This window comes from Macrobrachium rosenbergii, chromosome 27 (assembly GCF_040412425.1).
Source record: "Macrobrachium rosenbergii isolate ZJJX-2024 chromosome 27, ASM4041242v1, whole genome shotgun sequence".
In the NCBI taxonomy this organism is placed as follows: Eukaryota; Metazoa; Arthropoda; class Malacostraca; order Decapoda; family Palaemonidae; genus Macrobrachium; species Macrobrachium rosenbergii.
Window position 1 is genome coordinate 29827009 of NC_089767.1, and position 23146 is coordinate 29850154.

Here is a 23146-nt window from a genome sequence, read left to right on the forward strand (position 1 = left end):
AGAAATTTTAGGATCTCTGGAGCACCATAGCCAACACCTTGCTCTTGTGTTTTTCTTCCAAAATAAGCTTCAACCTTCCCAGGAACATAAAAAGATTTTGCACCCTTTTCCATTTCATAACACATTCTTCTGAAAATGGAGCACATCCGATCCAGCAAATTACTCTCTTTCCACAGCAGTGGGTCAGTTATCTCTTCTCTTTCAAAGAAAAAAGCACTTTTCAGTAGGAAACCATTTGGCAATGGAATCTTCATCTTCCGCCCATCCCAGAATTGAAACTGGTCTTTTAGTTGCTGCTGCATCCATCCCTCAGTTTTCATAGAACCTATAATCATTTTGCAAGCCAAGTAAACTACTTTTTCATCTGGCGTAAGGTCCTGCATAACCTCACTCTCTGCCTGAGCAAAAGAAAATCGCCATTCATCGCTTCCCAATTTGTTAATGTAAACTTCATTGATAGGCATCCGAACAGGCCTCTCTAGCTCTAAAGGCCATGGCGATCTTATAACTGGGACTATATCTACATCAATCAAGAGCAGAGGAAACTCTTTGCCATTCCATGAAAACCTTAATGCAGTTCCTACCAGAGTCTGTTTCAGGGAAGTAGGGGTTATGCTCAATCTATTATCCTGCATTGGAAAATTCTGAAGGCAATTTTTCACCATTTCTGAAAATTTGTCTATTAAATTTGTCCCTTGAAAGAGGTCTTCAAGCTTACGAGATTCAAAAGAAATGTTTATTTTCTTATCAACATACGATACTCTTGAACCCACCTCCTGCAATGTCATTTTGCACCCTCCATGTGGAAAACAACTAAAATTATCCAAAACAAAATTACAATCATACTCATCTGGGGTAATTAACCTAACATCATCCTTGGAACTCCCAACAAATGCCAGGTGCCCTTTGAGTAGTGGATTTTCAACACCTATTGCTCTTATTAGCTCAGTCAAGAAATCTTCGATGGCTGTAGACACTAGAGATGATTCTCCTGAGGAGTAATCTACTTTTGCCTTCTTAGCAGCTTTTATAATTCCTATATCATCCCACTTGTTAACTAGTGCATTTAGATGAACACTAAAAAGATCACCTATGTTGTTGCATTCATTAAATTCTAGATTGTTCATTTTCTTAAGATCTATGCCATAAAGATCCAAGTACTTCTTATAAGCATCCCACATAGCATCAGGCACCAAACCACTGACTGTCTGGATATTTTCAGTTCCAGGTTTCAGATAATCTCCAATATCTTTGTTACCATACATGTATGCAAAATGAGATGGGGTACGACCATACTTATCCTTCTTTCTTACTTCAAACCCAGATGCTTTCAAATACATTGCAGCTGACATATTATCATTGATTGCAGTATGATGGATAGCTGTTGTTCCACAGATATCATCAATGACAGTGTCAGTAGGCACTTTGGCTATTTCCACCAACAAGTGAAGAAATAGAGGCAATTTTCTTTCACAGCACCTTTTAAGTCCCTTCTTCAACAATGAAGGAAAGTGGGTTGCATCCTTCTTTTCAAAATGTATTTTCTTTTCTTTTGCTTCCTGCAGTAATGCTTCTAGTAAGCTCAGTAAGATTTGAAAATCTTCAGGATCCATGATTGTGTAATACACATTATTTAACTCTGTAAGAAATTGACTCAAGTCATCCCCACATAGTCCTAGGTTCTTGTAGTAATCAGTGATCTCTTTCTCTACCTTACTATGGGAAATTTTACCAGTTTCCTTCAGTTTCTCAATCAAACATGTAATCCAGTCAGTACTGAAACAGGGCTTTCCATCTCTGACATCAAAGGCTGGAAGCAATGAAACAACCCAAGAGTGGAAATTTTGTAAATGAATATCTCCAGAAGGCCTTTGCCAGTACAAGAAGAGAATGAGGAGGAGCAATGCAAGCTGCTGCTCTTCTCTTATCTGTGTTGGATCCTTTAGTCTTTGTAGGTTACCATCAAAATGTTGAAATTCCCTCATCAGACATTGCTGGAATAAACAAAATTGAATACATATTATATTCACTGCATGTATTCAGAAAAGTTAGTGAGTTACCAAGATTAAAATTGCTTTAGAATCCTTGTTAGAACCTTTTTTTATATTATTTCAACATAAGACTGAACTTGTTAAAACAAACTGTAATTTTTTTGCTGATGCTGTGACAAATAAGACCCCCTCTGCAAACTTTTGGCTACTTGATGAAATATTTAGTATGTGTTAATTTTTATATTATGTAAGACTGTTTACAAGAAGACTCACACAGATAAAGAATTGTTTTGGAAGGTGGGTGGAGCTGGGAAGGAGTTTCCCTGGCTGGGTAGGGGGTGGGAAGGCAGTTGGGAATGGGTTGAGAGGGGTAGGCACCTTTGACTTTGTTAAGAGTTTTCTTCGTACAGTATGATGTTTTTTACGTTTATGATTTTTCCAAATTTTATTAAAGAATACGTATATTACAGTACTGTGCTATAACTTATAATGATAAAGCAAAAAAAAAAAAATACACAAAGCATGTAATGAAATATCGTAGTCAACAAAGCATGTAATGAAATACTGTACCGTACAGTAAATCAAGCAAAGCAAAAAAAGGAAACATGTGATACAATACTGTCCTAAGAAACACACACACCCACAGTGAAAGAGGTATGCAGAGATATTACTACAGTACTGGCTTAAAAGCCTGGTGCCACTTAATACACCATGAAACGTCACTTTACTTATCACTGTTTATTGGCTGATATGGATACATCATCAGTTTAATAGCATTTGGTAGGTCTGTGTGGTTGGACAAGTACCTGTGTTTTTTGTAAGCTTTCTCGCCATTGGGGAAAACGTATGCATTGTGATTTTTCACTTTTCAATGGCTGATTGGCATATGAATCATATACATACCTTACTTTCATTGGCTGCATCCAGAAAGTATCAATGTACTTGGAGACAGCCATGTGTGATCAGCTGCTTGTTTGAACTGTTCGTGAGTGGATTGCTTTCACGATGCTGTATCTTGAGCATATGGGTTTCAATGCAGTGCCTGCAGCACTGCAGGTCTTGCTGGTGTTGTGTAAGGTGCTGTGTACTTTTTGTATGGCCCCGCCTTGTCCTAAGAGGGTGAGGAAGGTCTTGACCCTTCAAGAGACACTACAAATTGTTAGAAGAATAGAAGTACGATGGTCTAGATCACATACAGACGAGTATGGCATTGCTCGGCCAACCATGCATGATATTGAGACTTCTCAGAACAAGCTGAAGAAGTACACAATGGACTCCGGGAAGATGATATCCAGGAGTCAGGCCCACAAGGTCATGGCAAAAGGACGTTATGAGGGTACTGAGGAGCCAACTTTTATTTGATTTCGTCAACAAAGGGCTGCTGGAGTGAACATACACAGTGCTGGGCTGAAGACTGCAGTTAAAAAGTTTGCAGGCCTGCATAAAATTGTGGGTTTAAGGTGTCCAAAGACTGGTTGTTTTGATCTAAATTTGACATGGGATCTCTAACAAGAAAGACTCATACAAAAGCTTTGGATGCTTCCACGAAGGGAACAGAGGAATTTTTCCAGATGTTGGAAGACCTGATGAGAAAAGATGGTATTGTTTTAAGGCAAATCTACAACTGGTCCATTCCATTGCTCCTTACCCACTATCAACTTGGCTGATGATAGGGAAAAGAATTTACCCACTCAAAAACTTTCCAAGCAATGCATTTCTGCTTTGTTATGTGCAAATGCTACTGGTGGGCATCACTGCAAACCAATGGTAGTTGATCATGCAAAGCAACCACGTTCCTGTGTGGGTTGATGGATAGGCTCCTAGAGATTTACTACCATTTGGCGAAGGCCTGTTCTCCTCCAAGATCGTAACTGATTGGTTCCATAACAATTTTAGTAAGGAGACTATTTGTCATCACATACAGGACCTTGGCATTGCTAGACATCAGTTAGTTGGTGACGAAGGTCATACTAGGATCATGTATTTGCCTCCTAACATGACTGCACTCATTCAGCCAATGGACCAAAGCATTATTGCTGCAACAAAACAGCTATACTGGAAGAAGTTCTTGGAAGAGGTGATGGAAGTACCAGAGGATGGGGAGGAGATGGAGCAAGGGTTAGATACACAGGGAAAAAGACACCAGAAAATCTTCTTAAGTATTCACTGACATCTGCCGTCTATAGCTTTGCAGATGCTTGGAGGAACATCACCAAAGAGACCTTCAACCACACCTGGAACCATATGGTGAATGGAGAAGGCGGCATGGTGGACTTTCACGGGTTCAAAGTCGACGACTTTTGTGCCACACTCACAACTGGAGGTGACAACATCTCCAAGGGTGATGTACGGGAGTGGCTGGACCTGGTGGCAACCCTGGATACCAACTTCCTTCCAACAGTGAGATTGCTGCTGCAACTCCTGCTGGTGACAAGGAAGATGAAGATGACGATGATGAGGCTGTTTCACAACGAGTACCCTTTACAGGCATATGAGCATGGTCTTCAATATGGTTATCAAGCCGTTGGAGAAGCCCAACATCGACCTCAACTACTTTCCCAGGGCCTTGGACACGGCTGCACAAATGCAAGAGTATCGAAGGATTGTCACTGCCTAGCAGAATCATTGCTCATACTGTAAAAGTAACCTTGGCAGTTTCTTCTCATTCCAAACCCAAGTGCACCCAAGCCCATCGCCACCAACTTCATCAGTAATTCAGTCCTTCAGCTTGGAACCATAGGCAAGTACTTCTGCAGCCTTCATTGACATGTAGGACTCCTCAGCCAAGAGTCTGATGTGTCACTACCCAACTTCAACGACCCTTGCCCTCTAATACACCTCTTCTGGGCATTTCACCACTACATGTCTCCCAGGAATCACTAGAGGCAGAGGAAAGTGATGATGATGGCAGTCTTGGTGACAGAGTTGATCTGGAGGCAGGGGACGAAGTGGAGGACTTGTAAACCTCATCACAAGTTTTTAAAAACTCGGACCATCGTAAGCACCAAGGGTAATGAGCACAGGTATGTGACAGAGAAAAAGTATCTTTACATTTGAAGTTTTGATTTTTTGTGTACGATGTAAAGTGTTTGGGGAAAACGAAAAAATATGACATTTTTATAACAAAAAGTTTTATATATAATTACCCAGTAATTACATAGCTGCTATTTTCACTTATTCGGCAGCTTAAAATTTTGAAATTCACAGGTCACGCTAGTTTGTTTTGGGGTAGATGATTGTCCCTGCCCACTTTTGGGGGAAAAGTAGGGACAACTTAACAAAGAGCTTCAATTTGTTTATGCCCTTGTGTCCATGCGAGGGGAGGAGTGAGGGCTCTGATCATGTAATTACTGGTTAAATATATATAAAACTTTATTTTATTACAAAAATGTAATTTTTATACAAGTAACTTACCCAGTAATTACATAGTTGATTCCCACATTGATAGGAGGTGGGATGCATGGACATATCTACCCCAAAACATTAAGAATGGTAATGAATTTGAGAACAGAAAAAATGTGCTAACACTGATTCAATGTTTGTTGTTTCCTTATCTGATAAGAGAGCTGCACAGGTAGATACTGCCCCTAGTTGGCGCTCATCTTATCATGTAGAGGTGAGGTGGTATAGCCTTGGAGTGCCTACTACTTCAGTGGGTACTTAGCAACAATGGACCAATTCCGACAGCTAGCAAAGAATATAAGTTGCCCCTGCCCAGGGTCCCCTTGTCAATACAGGAAATGACTCCCAGCCAGTCAGTAGAAGAATCCTGTCGCAACACCGTGCAAATCTCTGATCTTTCGAGCCAGAGCACCTAGAGACCAGTCTAAAAAAGGCTCATCATTTCAAACACCTTAAACACATTCTTTAAAAGATGAGCTACCTCCGATGTGGAGAACATGATTTTTTCTGAAGTGAAAGCTGACCTTCAGGCCGAATCTATCAACCTGGAGGAGTCCCCCCTTGGGAGGAGACAGAAACTCCCAGGGAAAGAGCTTCCCCTGTGGCATAAAAATGGTATCTCCCTCAAGAAACTCTGGAAGGAGGAAAGCTGAAGGCAGCTCTACCTTGGTCCCTCTTCTCTGCGAGCCATTCTTCCACTTCACTAAAAGCCTTCTTCGCTGAAGAAGAGAGTACCAACTTAGGTAATCTCACGGATCCAGAAGTCTGAGACTCCATTAAGAAGGCAGATGCAGGCGAGGACAGTACTGCTGGAGAAAAGAAACTAGGAAAAGTAGCTAGAAGAAATCTTAAAGAGGCATAAGCTGTGGAGGGGGCATCCTGGTCCACTGCATCTTCTTCATCAGAAGAAACAGGTGACAACGACAAATCTGCTGGAGCCTGGGAAGCCGATAGAGCCTTCTTGAGTAGGCTCAAAATACTATCCAGCTTACTCTAAATGGGGTCCGATACAGTTGTAGGTGCCTGAATACCAGATGCAGGAGCCTGGGTACAAGGAGTCACCTGTGCGGCTGAAGACACAGAACGCTGTAATGATGAAACTCCAAACAAAGAAGATGCAGGAGCGACAATCTGAGAAGTACACTGCGAAGGTTGACGAATGGGCGCTAATGGGCACTCTGAAACCATTGGAAGTTCAGGTGCTACAGGGAGCAGAGACATCTTAAGGTGTTCAGGCGCCCCCCGATACAATGGTACACCTGGGAGCTCGGGCAATAATGGGCACACGTCCTCTACTGGGGGCTCGTGTGCTACCTTACATACGGGAACCGCTGGGCGGTACTGGGCGCTCTGATGCTACTGGGCACTTGACTTCCAAAGGATGCTCCGACACTGCTGGGAGCTCCGGCGTTTGACGACGTTCCTTAGAAGTAGTTATCCTAGAAGATGAAGAGCGCTTACAGGAAGCTTGGCACCTTGACGCCAGAAGCAGATTCTCTGCTGCAAGGTTATCTGAAGAAAAACGCTCCGGACTGTACCAGTGACTACATGAGGGGCGGGCAGGATCCTTACTCTTCTTACGAGGCACTAGAGAAGAGTGCGACACATCCACCGCATGCCTTTTCAAAGGGTGTGCCTTGTCTGCGAAGCACCATTGATGCTTGGGACTTAACTCCTCTGAACTAGATGACATACAATGCACATCCAGTGAGTGACCTTTCCAATGGCTCTTGGTTGCAACCTGGGATACGTCAACACGCTGAATGAAAGGGGCTACTACTTGTGTGCAGACCCCACTGACCTCCCTTAGGCTACCAATTTGACTCCTCCCAGGTTCTGGGAAGTATGCCAGGTACCTCCTCCACCAACACTTCACTAGCACTGGGTGTTACAGGGGACTCTGAATCACTTTTCTTGTCCATTAGGACTTTCACAGAAGATGCTAAGCAATAGATTCTACTATTAACTCAAACCTTCTATCAATTTTACACTCGAGGCTGGCCATGGGGTTGGGTTCAGAAGACGAGAGCTGGGTAAAGGAGAGGATGGAACAGGTAGAGGGGTTGGAATGGGGGTCATAGAAATCACAGGAACATTAGAATCTGATTCATCACCAGACAATTCCTGACTAGCTAATGCCATACTATTCTCCCTAGCAGTTGCCTTCCTTTTCTTGACCCTAACCAGTTTCTTTAAGTAAGATTCTAAAGTCTTCCACTTTTTAAAGTCCCAATCTGCACACTCTTGACATTTCATATCAACAGAGCACGCTTGCACCCTACACTCTATGCACACTGTATGCAAGTCATAAGATTCTTTAGTCAGACGTGTATTGCAGCCTTTGATGCAATACCTAAAGCTAGCTACACTTGAGTCAGACATCATGAAAATCAAGTAGAAAGTCAAAATTGAGAAAAGTCATAATTCGTTGCTAAGGTTTCAATAAAAAGCACCTATCACTAATTAAATATGCTGAAAGGCTACCAATATAAAGAACACTTCACCATCTGGTGATGAAAAACAAGCAGAAAAGTATGAATTCCAAAATTAAAGCTGCTACCAACCACTGAACCTCAACCATCAGCCAGGAAACAAATTGAAGCTCTTTGCTAAGTTGTTCCTATCTTTCCCCCAAAAGTGGGTAAGGCAAGTAACCTACCACAAAACAAACTAGCGTGACCCGTGAATTTCAAATTTTTAAGCTGCCAAACAAGTGAAACTAATAACTGTGTAAGTTACTTATAAAAAAATTGTATGCTTAACCTACTGTACAGTATTAAATGCTGTGCACGAGAGATAAAACAGCTTTACTGTTTTGTGTATGATGTATTTAAAGGTGTTTGGGAAAATGAAAAACTGTCTGTGTAACCTACCATACTGCATGGTGCACATACTAGAGGAAAGAAAGGGATTTTAGTTTTTTCTTTTCAAGTATATTTATACAACACATACTGTTACAAATATGGGAAAACAAATATGGAAAATAAGGAAGGTAGCTTTTTTGTATAAAGTTTTCAGTTTAAAGTGTGATGGTTCATAAGCATATTTCATGTTTACAGTTATGCAGTTTATTGACAAGATAGGGAGGAGGAAGGGTACGGAGATCAGGTTGAACTTCGACTGAGTTTTTTACTTGTGCTTATCTGGAACTCGCCCTTATCCAACAGGGCCTTCGCTCTATTACTCCAGGAAATCAAGAGAGATGACTATATGAATGTATGTATGTCTATGTCTATTAATATATATATGCATACACAAGAAAAGCTGATATGAGAGGAAGTTAAGGAAATCAAATGAAGAGACTGTTGTGAATTTAAGTCAAGAACAATACCATACTCCATTTCTGATCATCCAGAAGTCTCTTGAGCACAAGCTTCTTTGAATGTAATATGGTAACTTCCTAAAATAAAAATTAAAAAAATATGAAAAAGCAACACCTCTGAACACTTTCCTAATATAAGTATTAAGCTATTAACATGGAAATGATTGTGTGTCAGTGCATGATGAGTAGGAACTCTCTGATTACCTATGGGGCAAAATTTTTCTAAATTTCCAAAAAGGGAACACGTTATCCCGATGAGCAAAATGGAATCCACACTCCATGAGAGAAATATTAATGAGCACTAAAGTAAACCCCCTGTATTCGCAAACTCACATATTCACGGATTTCTCTGTGGAATGTATCTACCCATTATTCGCGGAAAATCCACCCATTAGCGGTATTTTTCATGAGAAATATTCACTAATTACTGTATTTTCATATTTTCATGACTAAATGCACTTTTTGTGATAAAACTATTAAAATACTCAGGTATAACCATTTTTAGAGGGTTTTTTTGTGCTTAAACTATCAAAATAGGCAGTTCTAAATGTTATTAGAGGGGTTTTAAGCATTCGCGGATTTTAGCTATTCGCGGGAGGTGCGGTACGCATCACCTGCAAACATGAGGGGTTTACTATATAACATAAAACACATGACGAGAGAGAGAGAGAGAGAGAATCAAATACTATACTATATAACAAATAGCAAATATTTACCTTCAGCATGGTACTCTTGATATGTAAGGGAAACATATCAATTGGAACTTGTCGTGAGTTATCGGGTATGAAAGGGTTGACTTTCATGTGAATGACTAGAGCTCTGGCAGTCTCGTACCGATTTGCTTCTAATGCCACATGAAGTGGTGTCTTTCCTGTATATTCATCTTGGAAGCTGTTTGTTTTTCGACTCCACATCCACCATAACAGGAGAGTTAAACCTTTTTCACATGCTCTGAAGACGACATCTTTGGTAATTCTGTAATTGTTGGTGATGCAATGGTATTTGGTTTTCCAAGGTTCACGGCCATTTAAACTGCGTATTAGACTGTTGATTATGACAGCCAATTTTCTATCACAGCTGTTGCTGCTGTCTTTGGGTATATTTGCTTTGAGTTTGTTTACCACTGCCTGTAAGAAAAAATATTTACCTTGAGACTTTTTAAAATAACTTATATTGTCCTTGTTTTCAAATTGGAGTAAACTTCAGACATCTCAATTTTTTTACTTTTTTTTACATTTTCTTAATAATTTTCTAAAACCTATACTCTCAAAACTGGGTTTCAATTACTAACAATGCATGATTCTGAGTTCCCATAAATTACTTCTATTATATTCAGAAATTGTTTTCTGCCACTTTCCTTTCTCTAGAGTACATTTTGCTCACGTTAAATTTGTACAACAATTTGAGTTTCTCTTATCCTGGGCCAGAAATTGAGAAGAACCAATGAAATAAGCACCCATATAGCTTTATACAAGAAATGAAAGCATAAAAATCATAACTTTTTCTTTGCTATGTTATAAGCACTGGACTGTGTGTACCATGTCAATTATTTTTACTGTTTTTTCACTTAAGTTCACAGTATCCAATTCTGTGAAAGTCCTTCCTGACATACTACTAAAAATGAAGCAGGGTGGACAATACCTCTTCTAGTAAGCTTTAGAAATGGAACGCATTGTTCTTTTGCTACTCTGTAGTCTCCAATTCTGTGAAAGTCCTTCCTGACAGACTAATGAAAATGAGCCAGGGTGGAATGTATCTCTTCTGGTCAGCTTTAGAAACAGAATACATGCCTGGGGTTTTCAATGCATAACAGCTTGGACCAAAATTGTAAAAGTAACAAAAATATTTAGCTTTCACTAAATACTGTACTCAATCCTGCTAGGATCTTCAAGCATTATACACCTGAGCTACTTCTAAAATACTATCCATGGTTGTTAGAATCTTCAGAAAAACAACACTAAGGCTGAACTACCTGTACTACTATCATGAAGCCCATTCCTTGTACTCTAAAGACACCTAGGGAACACCTGACCCCAAGCAGAAATTTTAACACAGCAAAAGCCTTGGGGCTGATTCAACCTATCTGATCAAACTTATCATATCCTCAGCATTATTTGTCTTTTAGCTATGATACATTTTAGTCCCTTTATTTTCTTTGAATTGTGACAACTATGTGCTTGTGTTTTTATCTAAAGAAAGGTGTAGAAAATCTGTCGAAGCATTAAATTAGTAACTCTCTTATCTTTAATACAGTCTAAAAGCAAAAAAAAATTTATATATATCACCAAAAAACACCTAAAATATACATTTTTTAAAATAACAGTTAATGCACAATATTCTGCAAGACCTTCACTCACCCTGGTAATAGTGACAGCAATCCAAGTTGTAACATCGGGTGTAAGCCATGCAGTTTCTACAGGTCCCAAACCATTGTGAGTAACATATAAAGGTGCCCCAGCTGCCAAAAGCATTGTCAGGATGGGTTTGCAGTTACTTGTGATAGCCAAGTGAAGGGCACTGACGTGATGGCTTCCTGGAGGTTCCAGTGGAGCTCCCAGTGAAATCAGCCAAGAGGCATTTTTCAGGTGATGCATCTTTTGTTTCTGTGACTCTGGATCATCATTTTCACACTTGGAAGATATTGATACGGTGTGGTTGAATACACTCAACAGCATTGTATAATAGCGAAGTTTTATAACATCACCCTGAAATACAATATTTTCACAGTTAGGAAGTTATTCACAATGCAAACAGAACACAAATGCTGTATGACTCATGAAATGCAATACAAAATTTAAGGTTATAGCATGATATTATAATATCTTATACACATCAAAGTACCAACTTAAAAAAGTAGGAAGACATGGCATTACTACTATGACTACATTTATCCCTCGTAGCTCTATGAGTGTATTCAATGAAATATGAGAAAGAATAAAGGTGAAAGAGAAAAGTTGGCAGCGGAAGTTGGTGTGAATTATGATGAAAATTGTGCAGCAGCAAAGTATATGCTCATTTTAATTTTCATAGCTGCCAGAAGGCTAAAAGCTATATTATTCCACTGTGATTTATTTGGAATCCACCACAGCAAAAGTGCAAGTACATTTTCATCTGCATAAATATGTCTGTAAGTAAAAAATATCCACGAATTAATGGACTCTGACACATACCCTACATAATAAGGTACCTTGGGGCTAACTCTTATAGCTTATAGTCTAGTGCAACTCCATACAAGATATCCAATAGCCTATCCTAACCTATTTTTGTACTTGTCATTCAATTTAAAGTACAGGTTGACCATCACTAATCCGGCAATTAGTAGTCCGGAACAATCGGTAATCCGGCACAAATTTCGGCTATAGTAATTTCCAATGTTTCCGCACTAATTTTCAAATTTCCCGGGTCGCTGCGCTAACTCGCTCGCCGGCCGCTTCGATTTGGTGGCGCAGTGTGCTGCATCAACAAACTGGTAGCCTAGCCTACATTATACTGAACTCTATTCACATATTAACAGTATTATACAAACATCAACATAACAAATGTGCATCTTTTTCATGGATCTTTTAAAAAGTTATGCTTTACTACATTGTTTCCAGTTGTATTATAAATTGCGATCAATGTTTTGTTTTGGGAATCGGTATTGCGGTGTTTATTTCGCCGCATTTAACTAAGTTCAAAGCAATTTTCTTGCTTCTAGTTAGCGTAAATGAATAAGGATACTTTATTTATTTGGGACACGGATATTTTTCGTTATACGAAGTGTTTTAAGTCGAAATATAACTTAAATACGTTTCGTTGTGAAATTAATTTAGCTATTTTTTCGTTAATATATGGCGTTCGTGGGAATCACGGCTGGCCGTATTGGGGGCATGTTTGTTTTGTGTAAAAAAAGAATCTAGATTCCGTTCGCTATTTTCTCTTGATTTTATCACAATACGAGCTTTACGTATTTATCTTTTATCTGCTTGAAAACAGTAGTAATTTGTATTCTTTCATGCCCAGTAGTCGTGATTAAAATACATTCTCTCCAGTTTTATTTACGGTCAAGTTTCATCCATGTTGCCGATGCACGATAATTTATAGTCATTAGCAGCTTGAACATTGTTTTCTCAGCTTCAGCTACAACTTACAGCTTTAAGTTACTGAAGCAGTATATTTCCCTGCCGATCTTTTCTCCAAAGCGAATAAGGGTATAGTGTAAAAAATATATCAGTCCTATTGTACAGTACTTAACGTCACTTGTAACATAACTACGGTAATTTTGTATTACCGTACGATGGTTGAAATACAAGCAAAACGGTTGTTATCCGATATGATTATTAGCAAAACAACAGTTTCCCGTTCGGGTGTTTATGGCTGTATGCATTTTTGCAAGAGTATAATGTTACTAACAATACTTTTATCATTCTCTATTACTTTTTTAACTAGCAAATGGAATAAAGAGATGGAGGAAAAGAAGTTTTTCTATTGTAAGTTGGTCCCTCTAGCTGCCTGATTGTGCCTGCGCCTGCGTGAATTCTAAAAATATTTCCTATATATATTCGTACCGGTATTAATTGCTAACCCCGTCATAATCGTAAACTCGAAATATGGTGAGTCGAATTATCGTAACTTGAGCACTACCTGTGTTTGATAATTGTCTTTTCTTTATTATCCAACTTGTACTGATTTATGGGATATTTTAATTTTAAGATGATGTGCTTAGCTACTGGGTTTCGTGTATTCAAGCCTAAAAAATGGCTAATCCGGCAAAATGGCTAATCCGGCACCCTCCAGGTCCCAGTGATGCCGGATTAGTGATGGTCAACCTGTACTGATATACTTATCATCTGCATTCTGAGCTATATCTGCCAAACAAATTGCTTCTATCAATATGTGTATAGACCTGTACCTACTTCTGCTTACTAGAGGTGTAAAGTACTCTACAAAACCCTATGATGGATACGTGTGTATACCCCGTAAACAGGCCGACAAATGTGTAACATTACATTAATGTATTTCACCAAGTATAGTACACTGAGTACAGAACAGTACTGTATTAAGTAATGCCAATACAGTAAACCCCCGTATTCGTGTTCTCGTGGTTCGCGGACTCGCGCATTCGCGGGTTTCTCTGTGGAACATATCCAGCCATTACTTGCGGAAAATTCGCCCATTCGCGGTATTTTTCACTGAGAAATATTCACTAATTACTGTATTTTCATATAATTTTCATGAATAAATGCACTTTTTGTGATAAAACTATTAAAATACTCAGGTATAAGCATTTTTACAGGGTTTTTCTTGGTTTAAGCTATCAAAATGGGCAGTTCTAAGTGTTTTTAGAGGGTTTTATGCATTCGCGGGGGTGTGTGGGACGCTGTACTGTACAAATAACGCGAGAGAGAGAGAAGGTTAGACCCAGAGTATGTATTGTTTCCTAACATGTTGCACAATGAGGAAAAGTGTTGAGCGAGTGTGTGGATGTGTTAGTTCATCATCCACCCTCACAGGAACAGCCAGGAAAGCATCAGTCAACATAAGTGAGGTTGTTTATTTGTTCACCTTCCACCCTCACAGGCACAAACAAGACAGCCTTGGTCTACTGTCTGATAACCTTATCACACTTACTGGATTTCTCCAGTAAGTGCAAAATATTTGTATTGTTTTTATCAGACACAAGGGAATCTTAAGTAACTCCCACTGGGTGTAAGCAGTGTTCTGAAGTGTTATAAGTTCTTTACACTCTTATACTGATATAAGAGGCTTTTTGAATAAAAGTGTCCAAAAGATACAAAAATAATTTAGTTTCAATTTTTCACAAAAACATCGGAAGACAAAATGTGAAGTGATGCGGGTTCACTGGCCTTCTCAGTATTATAGACTATTATATACTACTGTATTATCATAAACATAATAACATACCACTTAACCTCTTAAAACCAATCCAGGATACACAAGTATCTAAAGAAACATTCTACCAAGAGTAGTCCTTAAGTACATCATTCTTCTCACTGACAACAGTGACATGGCACTTATCCTATGAAATACAAAAACGACAGTTTCAAATACCGTAAATTCGTTGTCCTTGAACGTTTGCACACGATTAGCAAGCTTCTCTGCAATTTCACCCAGTCCCAAATTGTTAGCTATGTCCAGTGGTGTTAAGCCATTGTGACATCTTGCTGTGATCAGTGCATGTTGATCTAAGAGGACCAGAACTCCTATAAGGTTCTTCTTCTCTACCAAAACATGCAAGTGTGTCATTCCTCTATCATCTTGAAAGTGCAGATCATGAATTCCGAGGGATAAAGTTTTAACACTGATAAAGGCGTTGACTTCATCGCTCTGCGCCATTGCCATTAAATCTTCCAAACCCAATGAAGATTTACATAATTCCTGAGGAAATTCATGAAAAAATGTTTAGCTGTTTCTGGATTAAAAATGAACCAATCAGTTTTTCCTCAACTGGCTAACTGCGAAAGGAATATACAGTATTCTCACATTCTCTAATGTAATAATTTATTCAAAATATTCTGATCTTTTGAGAAAGTGGTTCCATATTCTATACATCAATAACCTGGGGACAATGCTGTTGCTGTCATCTTTTGATATCAAAATCTTTTTCAACAGAATGTAATGCAAATCAATCAATCAAAATTAAATGTATTGATATTATTTTACTTAGGAAATTCATGTTTAGGTACGTCATTGTGATAAGTGATAGCTGACTTGAGAAATTCCTTGAGCAAGTGTCATCAAGGATGTCACCCATAATGAAAATTATATTTTCACGATAAAATTAATTATTTGATACTTACCTACTGTTAATGTCAGCTTTATTTTCACGCCATTTGGTGCGATCGGCGTTTTAAAAAAAATCAAAATACACTTGGCTAACCTGAGAGGACTGTCACTGAAGTCATCTGTTTTCCCACGAGATGGTGCTAGATGTTTACATTCTTGTCATATTTCTTCATGACCACCCACTAACATGTGGGGAGGCTGGGTGGGTTTCCACTTTAACATGAAAATTATCATTATTTGAAATGAATCTTACCTACTGTTAAAGTCAGCAGACTACCACACTGAATAAGGACGGTGGGTTAGTACAACCAGAGAAACAGGGTTCAGCCAAGCGAACTAAAAGCTTTTTTAAAATGGGAGAAAAAGCTTCTCAACATTCCTGCCTGATGTGTGATCCTACTGGTAAGTACTGTCGGCAGATGTTGGAACCACAACAGGGTGTAGGGTCCTCGTAGCAACACTTGTCAGAGGATCCTTACAGGGGAAAAAAGGACATCTCCTAAGTACTGGTGACTCGTGTGCCTGAATCGAAAGCCCATAACCGACAGTCCAAAACTAAAGACCGCTAGTATCAACACCAGATAAGGTGTGCTCCTATACACCAAATGTGTACCTTCATGCTCCCAAAATTCAATAGCGGGGTTTCTAACAACTAACGATAAGATAGAAAGCAAGGTTACTATCATATTTGGTTCAGGAGAAAGAGCCCCTGCCGCAACGAAAGGACTAAGAGCTTAATACCTCATGGTAAAATTGAACATTCACAAATAATGAAGCAAAAACAGTTACAATTCCCCTGATGTGCTGGACAACCTTCTCTAGAAGAATTTTTTAAAGGAAATACAGACATATTTACAGTATCGAAGCCATGAGGATTATTTTCAAAAAAGGTAAAAACTCAGGAATTAACTCTGTGTACATACACTTTACCAATCTTGGACATAGGAGTGTTTGGCCTTCTAACACCACAGATGAATTCTTAACTTCTCTTACAGGTTATGTCTGTCCAGGTAAACCCTTGGGTTCTAACCAGACATAAGACAGCCATTATTCCATTGCTACCTAATTAGTTAAATTAGGTGCGGTCACAAATCTAGGAAGGGCTTTTAATTCTAAATCTTTTCCTCTAAGCAATGAAAGAAAAGAGAGGTTGCCACTAAATCAAAGCCAAAGAACAAGAAAGGGCTTGAAGCTCACTAATATAAACTTAATAGTTCTAATCTGGACATCAAGACAGCCACTCCTTCATTGCTTACCAAAGCAGTTAAATTAGGCACTTTAATAAAACTGGGAAGGGCTTCCTCTATATCTTTTCTCTAAGCAATGAAAGAAAAGAGAGAGATTGCCTTGAGATTCACTGATATATTTTGCCACAACAAGAACTAAAAGAAAAGTGTCTTCAAAGTTCTTAAGTGATGCTTTATCAAAGGGCTTAACTGCAGTTAACTTCTGAAATTATACGTCTAAATTTCCCCATAAAAACATGACTGGAAGATGAAATTTCCAGCACAAAAGTTTGAAAAAACTCTTCAAACTTTAAATTGTGAGCAATATTCTAGTTAAAATGCAGAACTGAAAGCAATGTAAAGTGGTGCCCTTGATAGCTGTGACAGAAAACTGCTTTGTGTACCTGAGATACTGGTAGAGCTTAAAATAGGATACTTAGTGGAACGGTTGCTGGAACCACTCAAGACAAGCACCAAGATCAAAAAACTAACCCCTGTTATTGATACAAAAGTCTAACAGCAGAGAGCCTTCTAGATTTAAGGATTGTTTCCGTGGCCATCAGTTCATAACAGACAATAGACAATCTCCACGCAGTGAGATGAAGATATGGAGGCTTGATGGAATCATCTTGAATAAAGCTGTCTGAAAAGATCCTCCCTGAATGGAACACATGGAGCATCTACCACCAGGAAAGAAGAAAGATAGGGGAACCATTCCCTTGGGGCCACAAATGCACTATCAAAATCATTCTTGTGATCTGTAAAGTTCATAACTTGTTGAATATTTCCTCAAAACAGCATACAAAGGAAAAGCATAAAGGTCTAGAGTCGACCATTCTCAAAGGAAGGCATCACTGCCCATGCTTGAGGATTCTGGCATGGAGGGCAGATTAGTAGTGTAGTGTCTTAGGCAGTCGTGAACAGATGGGTGTTTGGGTCTCCCTAAAGGTTCCACAACTGGCAAACTTGCGGACAAGGAGATTATCTGACTGGAGACCTTGCCCTTTTCTGCTGAGATGGTCTTCAAACAAAGTTTTAAGAGGACAAAACAAGGTAATAGAATGACTTTGCTGGGCTCTGTCCAAAGGATAAGTTAGATCTTGTTAGTCTAAACAAATCTCTTGATTTGTGCGTCGTCATCTTCTGTATGAATCGTGACTTGCTAAGCTATTCTAAACTGCTAAGAGCTGTAGGATGTTTACAATTCCACTTTCTGACATCAGATGTTTCTCAGAATGGCCCCTCAATCTGCCTATCACATTTGAGGACAGTGTAAAGGTTCTTGAGGTCCACAAGCCAACCCATTCTAGTTCTCAAAAGTGGGGAAAATTGTTTATCCATCTCTAAGTAAAAACCTCCAACAAGAGATAGTTGATCTTCATCCCCAGATAAAAGACTGACTGGGTCAGAAAAGCACAGAAAGTTAACCTTGACCAAAAATCCCACTCTTTCGGCTAGACAAAAACATAATTCTCACAATAAAAACAAACTGGTGAGAAACAAACCAGTTGTCCAAATATGAGAGGACTACAGTACAGTACTCTGATATCAAGCAGATGAATCCATACTGCTCAGACTTCAACTCACTGGAGAACACTTTACTTCGACTACAGGAGTACCAGGAAGTGTGAAGTACGTGTCCTATATGTCGACAGAACTTATCCTTGCCCTGCTGAAAAGCTGCCAGGCTCAAACTGAATGACTCACCGAAAAAGGAGTGATAAGATAAACTTGTTGAGACAGGAAATGCCCATGGCTCGAAGGCCTCGGTGCATGACAACTGTTCAATCTACCCTTCCAAACTCTGAACTTTCCTGTGTGAAGTGCATGGAGAGAAGGATATCTGGAAGTTGATAGGGGTAAAATAACAAAAGTACAAAGTATCCTTCCCTGAGGACTATCATTACCAAATATTCTACTTGATGCTTTGCCAGACACTTTAGAAAATCTGCACGCGGCCTTCAGAGGATCCAAAAAACCTACTGAACTGGGAGTTCAAAACTTCAGTTATGGTTACGAGTAAAATATTCCACGTAGAATGTGAGCCAGAACTTTACTGAAGCAGAACTCAGGAGTACTGTAAATTGGGAAATTCTACACAGAACATAAGTGCAAAAAAGGTTGTAGGGGCAAGACCCTAAAGAGAAGACTTCAAAGGTAGTTACAAGATTTTCTAATCTCCTGATTTGAGACATCTTAGGTGATGGTCTTAAACACTCAGGGTTTAAGTAGACATGATGGGCCACTATCAAAAACAGCTACTAATGGTTGAGCAGGGGTACCTAAATTAATTTACACAACTGTTTCCATTACTAAAAACTGAGTTGTAAAAGGAAAAGACATTCTCCCAATAGCCTCAGAAATATATGTATCCACACGTACATTCATATACATACATATCTGCACTTGCATGCAAAAACATTTCATATATATATGCTTATATATACATACATATATATAAATACATAAAATAACATACTGTAATCACATATAAGTATTACACTTGCAGTAATCGAGATGTAGTGCTAGAACAAAATACCGAAAACAAAGGTACTTTTGCCTCACAATTAGGCCAAATTAAATTAACTACAGAGGAGACTTCACTTCTTTGGTCCAATAACTAGAAATCTGCAAGTTGAACAAAGAAAAAAAAGTATATCGAAGGCAAGTCGTAACCCAGCTCTAAGCAGCTTCAAACTGGAAAAAACGCAGTAGCATCCGAGAATCAGCAAAACTCATCTAGTTTGGTTGGTTCCTAATAGCTCACTCTAAAAACACAGTTGTGAGTACAAAACACTGTTCGTGTCAGGAGATGAGCTATTAATCACTAAGCATTTAATTAGCTTCATATTTCATTAAAAAAAGGAAGATAGAGTAATTCTCTTATGACTGTACAGTACATCCATTTCCCAAAGGCTCTACTTCATGAGAACGTACCCTACCATTAGAGGAGCTGAGGTAGAAGTAAACTAAGGAGTCCCGGTTAACAGATTCATATTGAGCAAAAGGAAGTGAATACGGAAAAGTGAGCTGTGCACTGCTTAAATACTGAAAGAGAATTAACCAAAACATGGTTGAAACTCCTCAAGTCCAAACAGAGGAACTGAGGTGGAAGAGGTGAAATACAGCTGGAACGTGAAAAATGAAGACACGGAATGCCGGGTGAAAATAGTACCTGATCATCGGATGGAAGAATGAGTATTTGGGTGGAGAAAGGAGAGGGTTCTTGCATGACACTACCACGTAACCTTGACGACAGTCAAGTGTCGTCTGCACAGGTAGATGTCATCACGTAATGGTGTCGACAGTCGGAGTGACTGCACAACACCTAAGAGGCGATTATCGAGAAGTGAGAGCTGTGCTAAAATCAGGCCCACTCACTCTAGTTAATTTATGCAGTGGAAAAGGAAGAGCCACTATACAAAAATTAATAATTGTCACCAGCAAGAGGGGGGAGGGTCACCATCCAGCTGGGGACGATACCGGGGGAGCAAAAGATAACAGACACACAGACGCGGTTCAGAACTACAGAGGCAAACATAATACATCCGAATCCCTAACTCTACCAGTTCATATACATCACAAGCACACTCTCTAAAAGGGATGTTTAAGTGAGCCAGCCAGTGTTGCCAACTTAGCAGAAAAAACGCTATGTTTAGCAGAAGCTTGTCTCAGTTGGCAACAAGGAGCCAGTTAACACGAGTGTCAACCACTCAACTCCCCACAAGTTTGGCGCCGAACCTGAACCAGGAAAAGCGGATGAGAGAGAGGTGTCAAAGGGCACAAAACCTTGGTCCCGAGACACGCCTTGGTTCCGTCAGACAAGGCAACCAACTGACGCAGGGCAGTCCAGATGGCAGGCTACAAACAGATGCCAAGGCTCCAACACCTTCTCTCTTCCAGGGAAAATTAAAAAAAAAAAGGACAAAAACTTGGGGGAGGCCATCTTGGCTCTAATATTTTTAATCAAAATCCTAACTAATAAATTACATATGTTGATAATTATTTTCCTCCTGAGCCACATAGGGAGCAAAAGAAAGTGAAGCAGAATGAGAGAGAGAAAGAGGAATTAGCCTAGGCTATCAAGAATGTTAGTGGAGGAGAAGGAGAAGCAACACCAGAAGACAAAAGGAAAAGACTGGGAAGGTTTCTGGTTTGCCCTACCTAACTGATTGCATAAATATCGGCCTCTAACATCTTCCGATACTACAGAAAATTACATCCTCCCATCAGATCACTCAAAATCTACATATAAAGAAAACCACCCTCTTGGCAAAGCAGCTGGTCCAACAGGCTACGAAGTAGTCTGGCAAAATCTGAACATTCAGTTTTCACAAAGCCTTTCCTATACAGCCTACTGCTTTCATCTCTACTTGTTGTAGATGACATAAAGCAAAAAACAGAAACAAGCATTGTACGTTACAGGAGAAACTTAGCCAGAAGGCAACAAAAAATTACAAGCGCTGATCCGACCATCTGTGTAACAGGTCGGCATGAAGAAATATGACAAGAATGTAAACATTCCAGCACCATCTGGTAGGAAAAGTGATGACTACAGTGACAGTCCTCGATGGCTAGCTAAGCGTATTTTGATTTTTTTTAAAATGCCGATCGCACAAAACAGTGCGAAGATAAAGCTAACAATGACAGTAGGTAGAATTCATTCCAAATAACAATATTTCTATATGGACAGTAACTTGATGAGCATCAATGAGTAATGTGACGTGGAATCAGGAGTTCACCTAAACTACAATTAGTATACAGACTGACAAAAGATATTTATCTGTTTTTATAAATATATATATATATATATATATATATATATATATATGAATGTCTTTTCCTGTAATACTACAGTGTAATATGAATATAAGAAGGCCCATAAAACACTATTTAAACGTTGAAACCATATATTTCGGGCACTAGCTTCTGTGCCCCTGTTCACTGGTAGAATATGGACAGGTGGAAAGTTACAATGGTATATATACAAAAACATAAAGGTGTGGCCCTAGGCCTCCGATGTTATGGAGGTGGCGTTTCTTAAGGAGGAGAATGGCCAAATTCCCTAGCGGTTTTTGGCCTCATTAGCTCCCGTTTGGTGATGGATCTGGCGGTCGCGTTTCCTGGGTCATCTTCTTCAGTACGTTACGCTTCGGAGAGTTCGGGAATTTTCCTACATATCAGAAATACAGGGCATGTCATTAACTGGAGTGGGGCAGAGTTGGTTTTCAAAAGTAGCTGTCCGTACAAAAGAAGGATGCTGGAATTTGCTATCATCAATCAAACCAACAATATGAACCTGTCAGGAGGACATTGGAAATCGGATGACATCGACACCTTAATCCTCAAACCCCTCATGAAGAAGATGACCCAGGAAACGCGACCGCCAGATCCATCGCCAAACGGGAGCTAATGAGGCCAAAACCACTAGGGAATTTGGTCATTCTCCTTCTTAAGAAACGCCACCTCCATAACATCGGAGGCCTAGGGCCACACCTTTATGTTTTTGTATTTATACCATTGTAACTTTCCACCTGTCCATATTCTACCAGTGAACAGGGGCACAGAAGCTAGTGCCCAAATATATGGTTTCAATATATATATATATATATATATATATATATATATATATATATATATATATATATATATATATATATATATATATATATTTATAATATATATTTAAATAGTGTTTTATGGGCCTTCTTATATTCATATATATATATATATATATATATATATATATATATATATATATATATATATATATATATATATATATATATATATATATATATATATATATATATATATATATATATATATATATATATATATATATATATATATATACATACAGTATATATACATATATATGTATATATATATATATATATATATATAGTATATATACATATATGTGTATATATATATATATATATATATATATATATATATATATATATATATATATATATATATATATATATATATATATATATATATATATGTATGCACATACTTTTAGGGCATAGTTTTTCTCTTATACAATTTTTGTTAAAAGCAATTGCTTTAGTGGCATAAGTACTTAAAGTTTCTTGCCGGTATCTTTATACCGACAGAGTTTTTCTGATTCTCGTTCGTCAATTTCAGGTGAAAAATATGCAGTCTTCCTTCTTCTATTTACTGAATTTTGTCATGACAGCTGTTTTGCCTTAACGGCATTATCAAGCAACTACCGACTTACAATCTGGCCTTTTGGACTATTTATATCATTGTGTGGGGAGAGTAACCTTGAGGTCTGGGTACTGGTTGGTTAAGGAATTAACAGCTTAACCATTTCAGGGCAAAACAAATGCCATGCACTAGTGTCTCCTTAAATGTGTGTTTAAAATTTAGTATAATCTTACATGTTA

General features: G+C 38.7%; 1 protein-coding gene across 3 annotated transcripts in view; it reads right to left on the bottom strand.

The window, feature by feature from the left end:
* The window catches only part of LOC136853515 (uncharacterized), a 96200-nt gene that overhangs the window by 15213 nt on the left and 57841 nt on the right, over window positions 1-23146 (bottom strand). For all 3 annotated transcript variants that reach the window (XM_067129178.1, XM_067129179.1, XM_067129177.1), the window contains 4 exons: window positions 14767-15093; window positions 11073-11420; window positions 9432-9842; window positions 1-1994 (listed from right to left, as the gene is read on the bottom strand). The exon at window positions 1-1994 is cut by the window's left edge and continues 32 nt beyond it. In XM_067129178.1, the coding sequence (XP_066985279.1) occupies window positions 1-1994; window positions 9432-9842; window positions 11073-11420; window positions 14767-15093 (3080 nt within the window). The remainder of the gene's footprint in view (window positions 1995-9431; window positions 9843-11072; window positions 11421-14766; window positions 15094-23146) is intronic.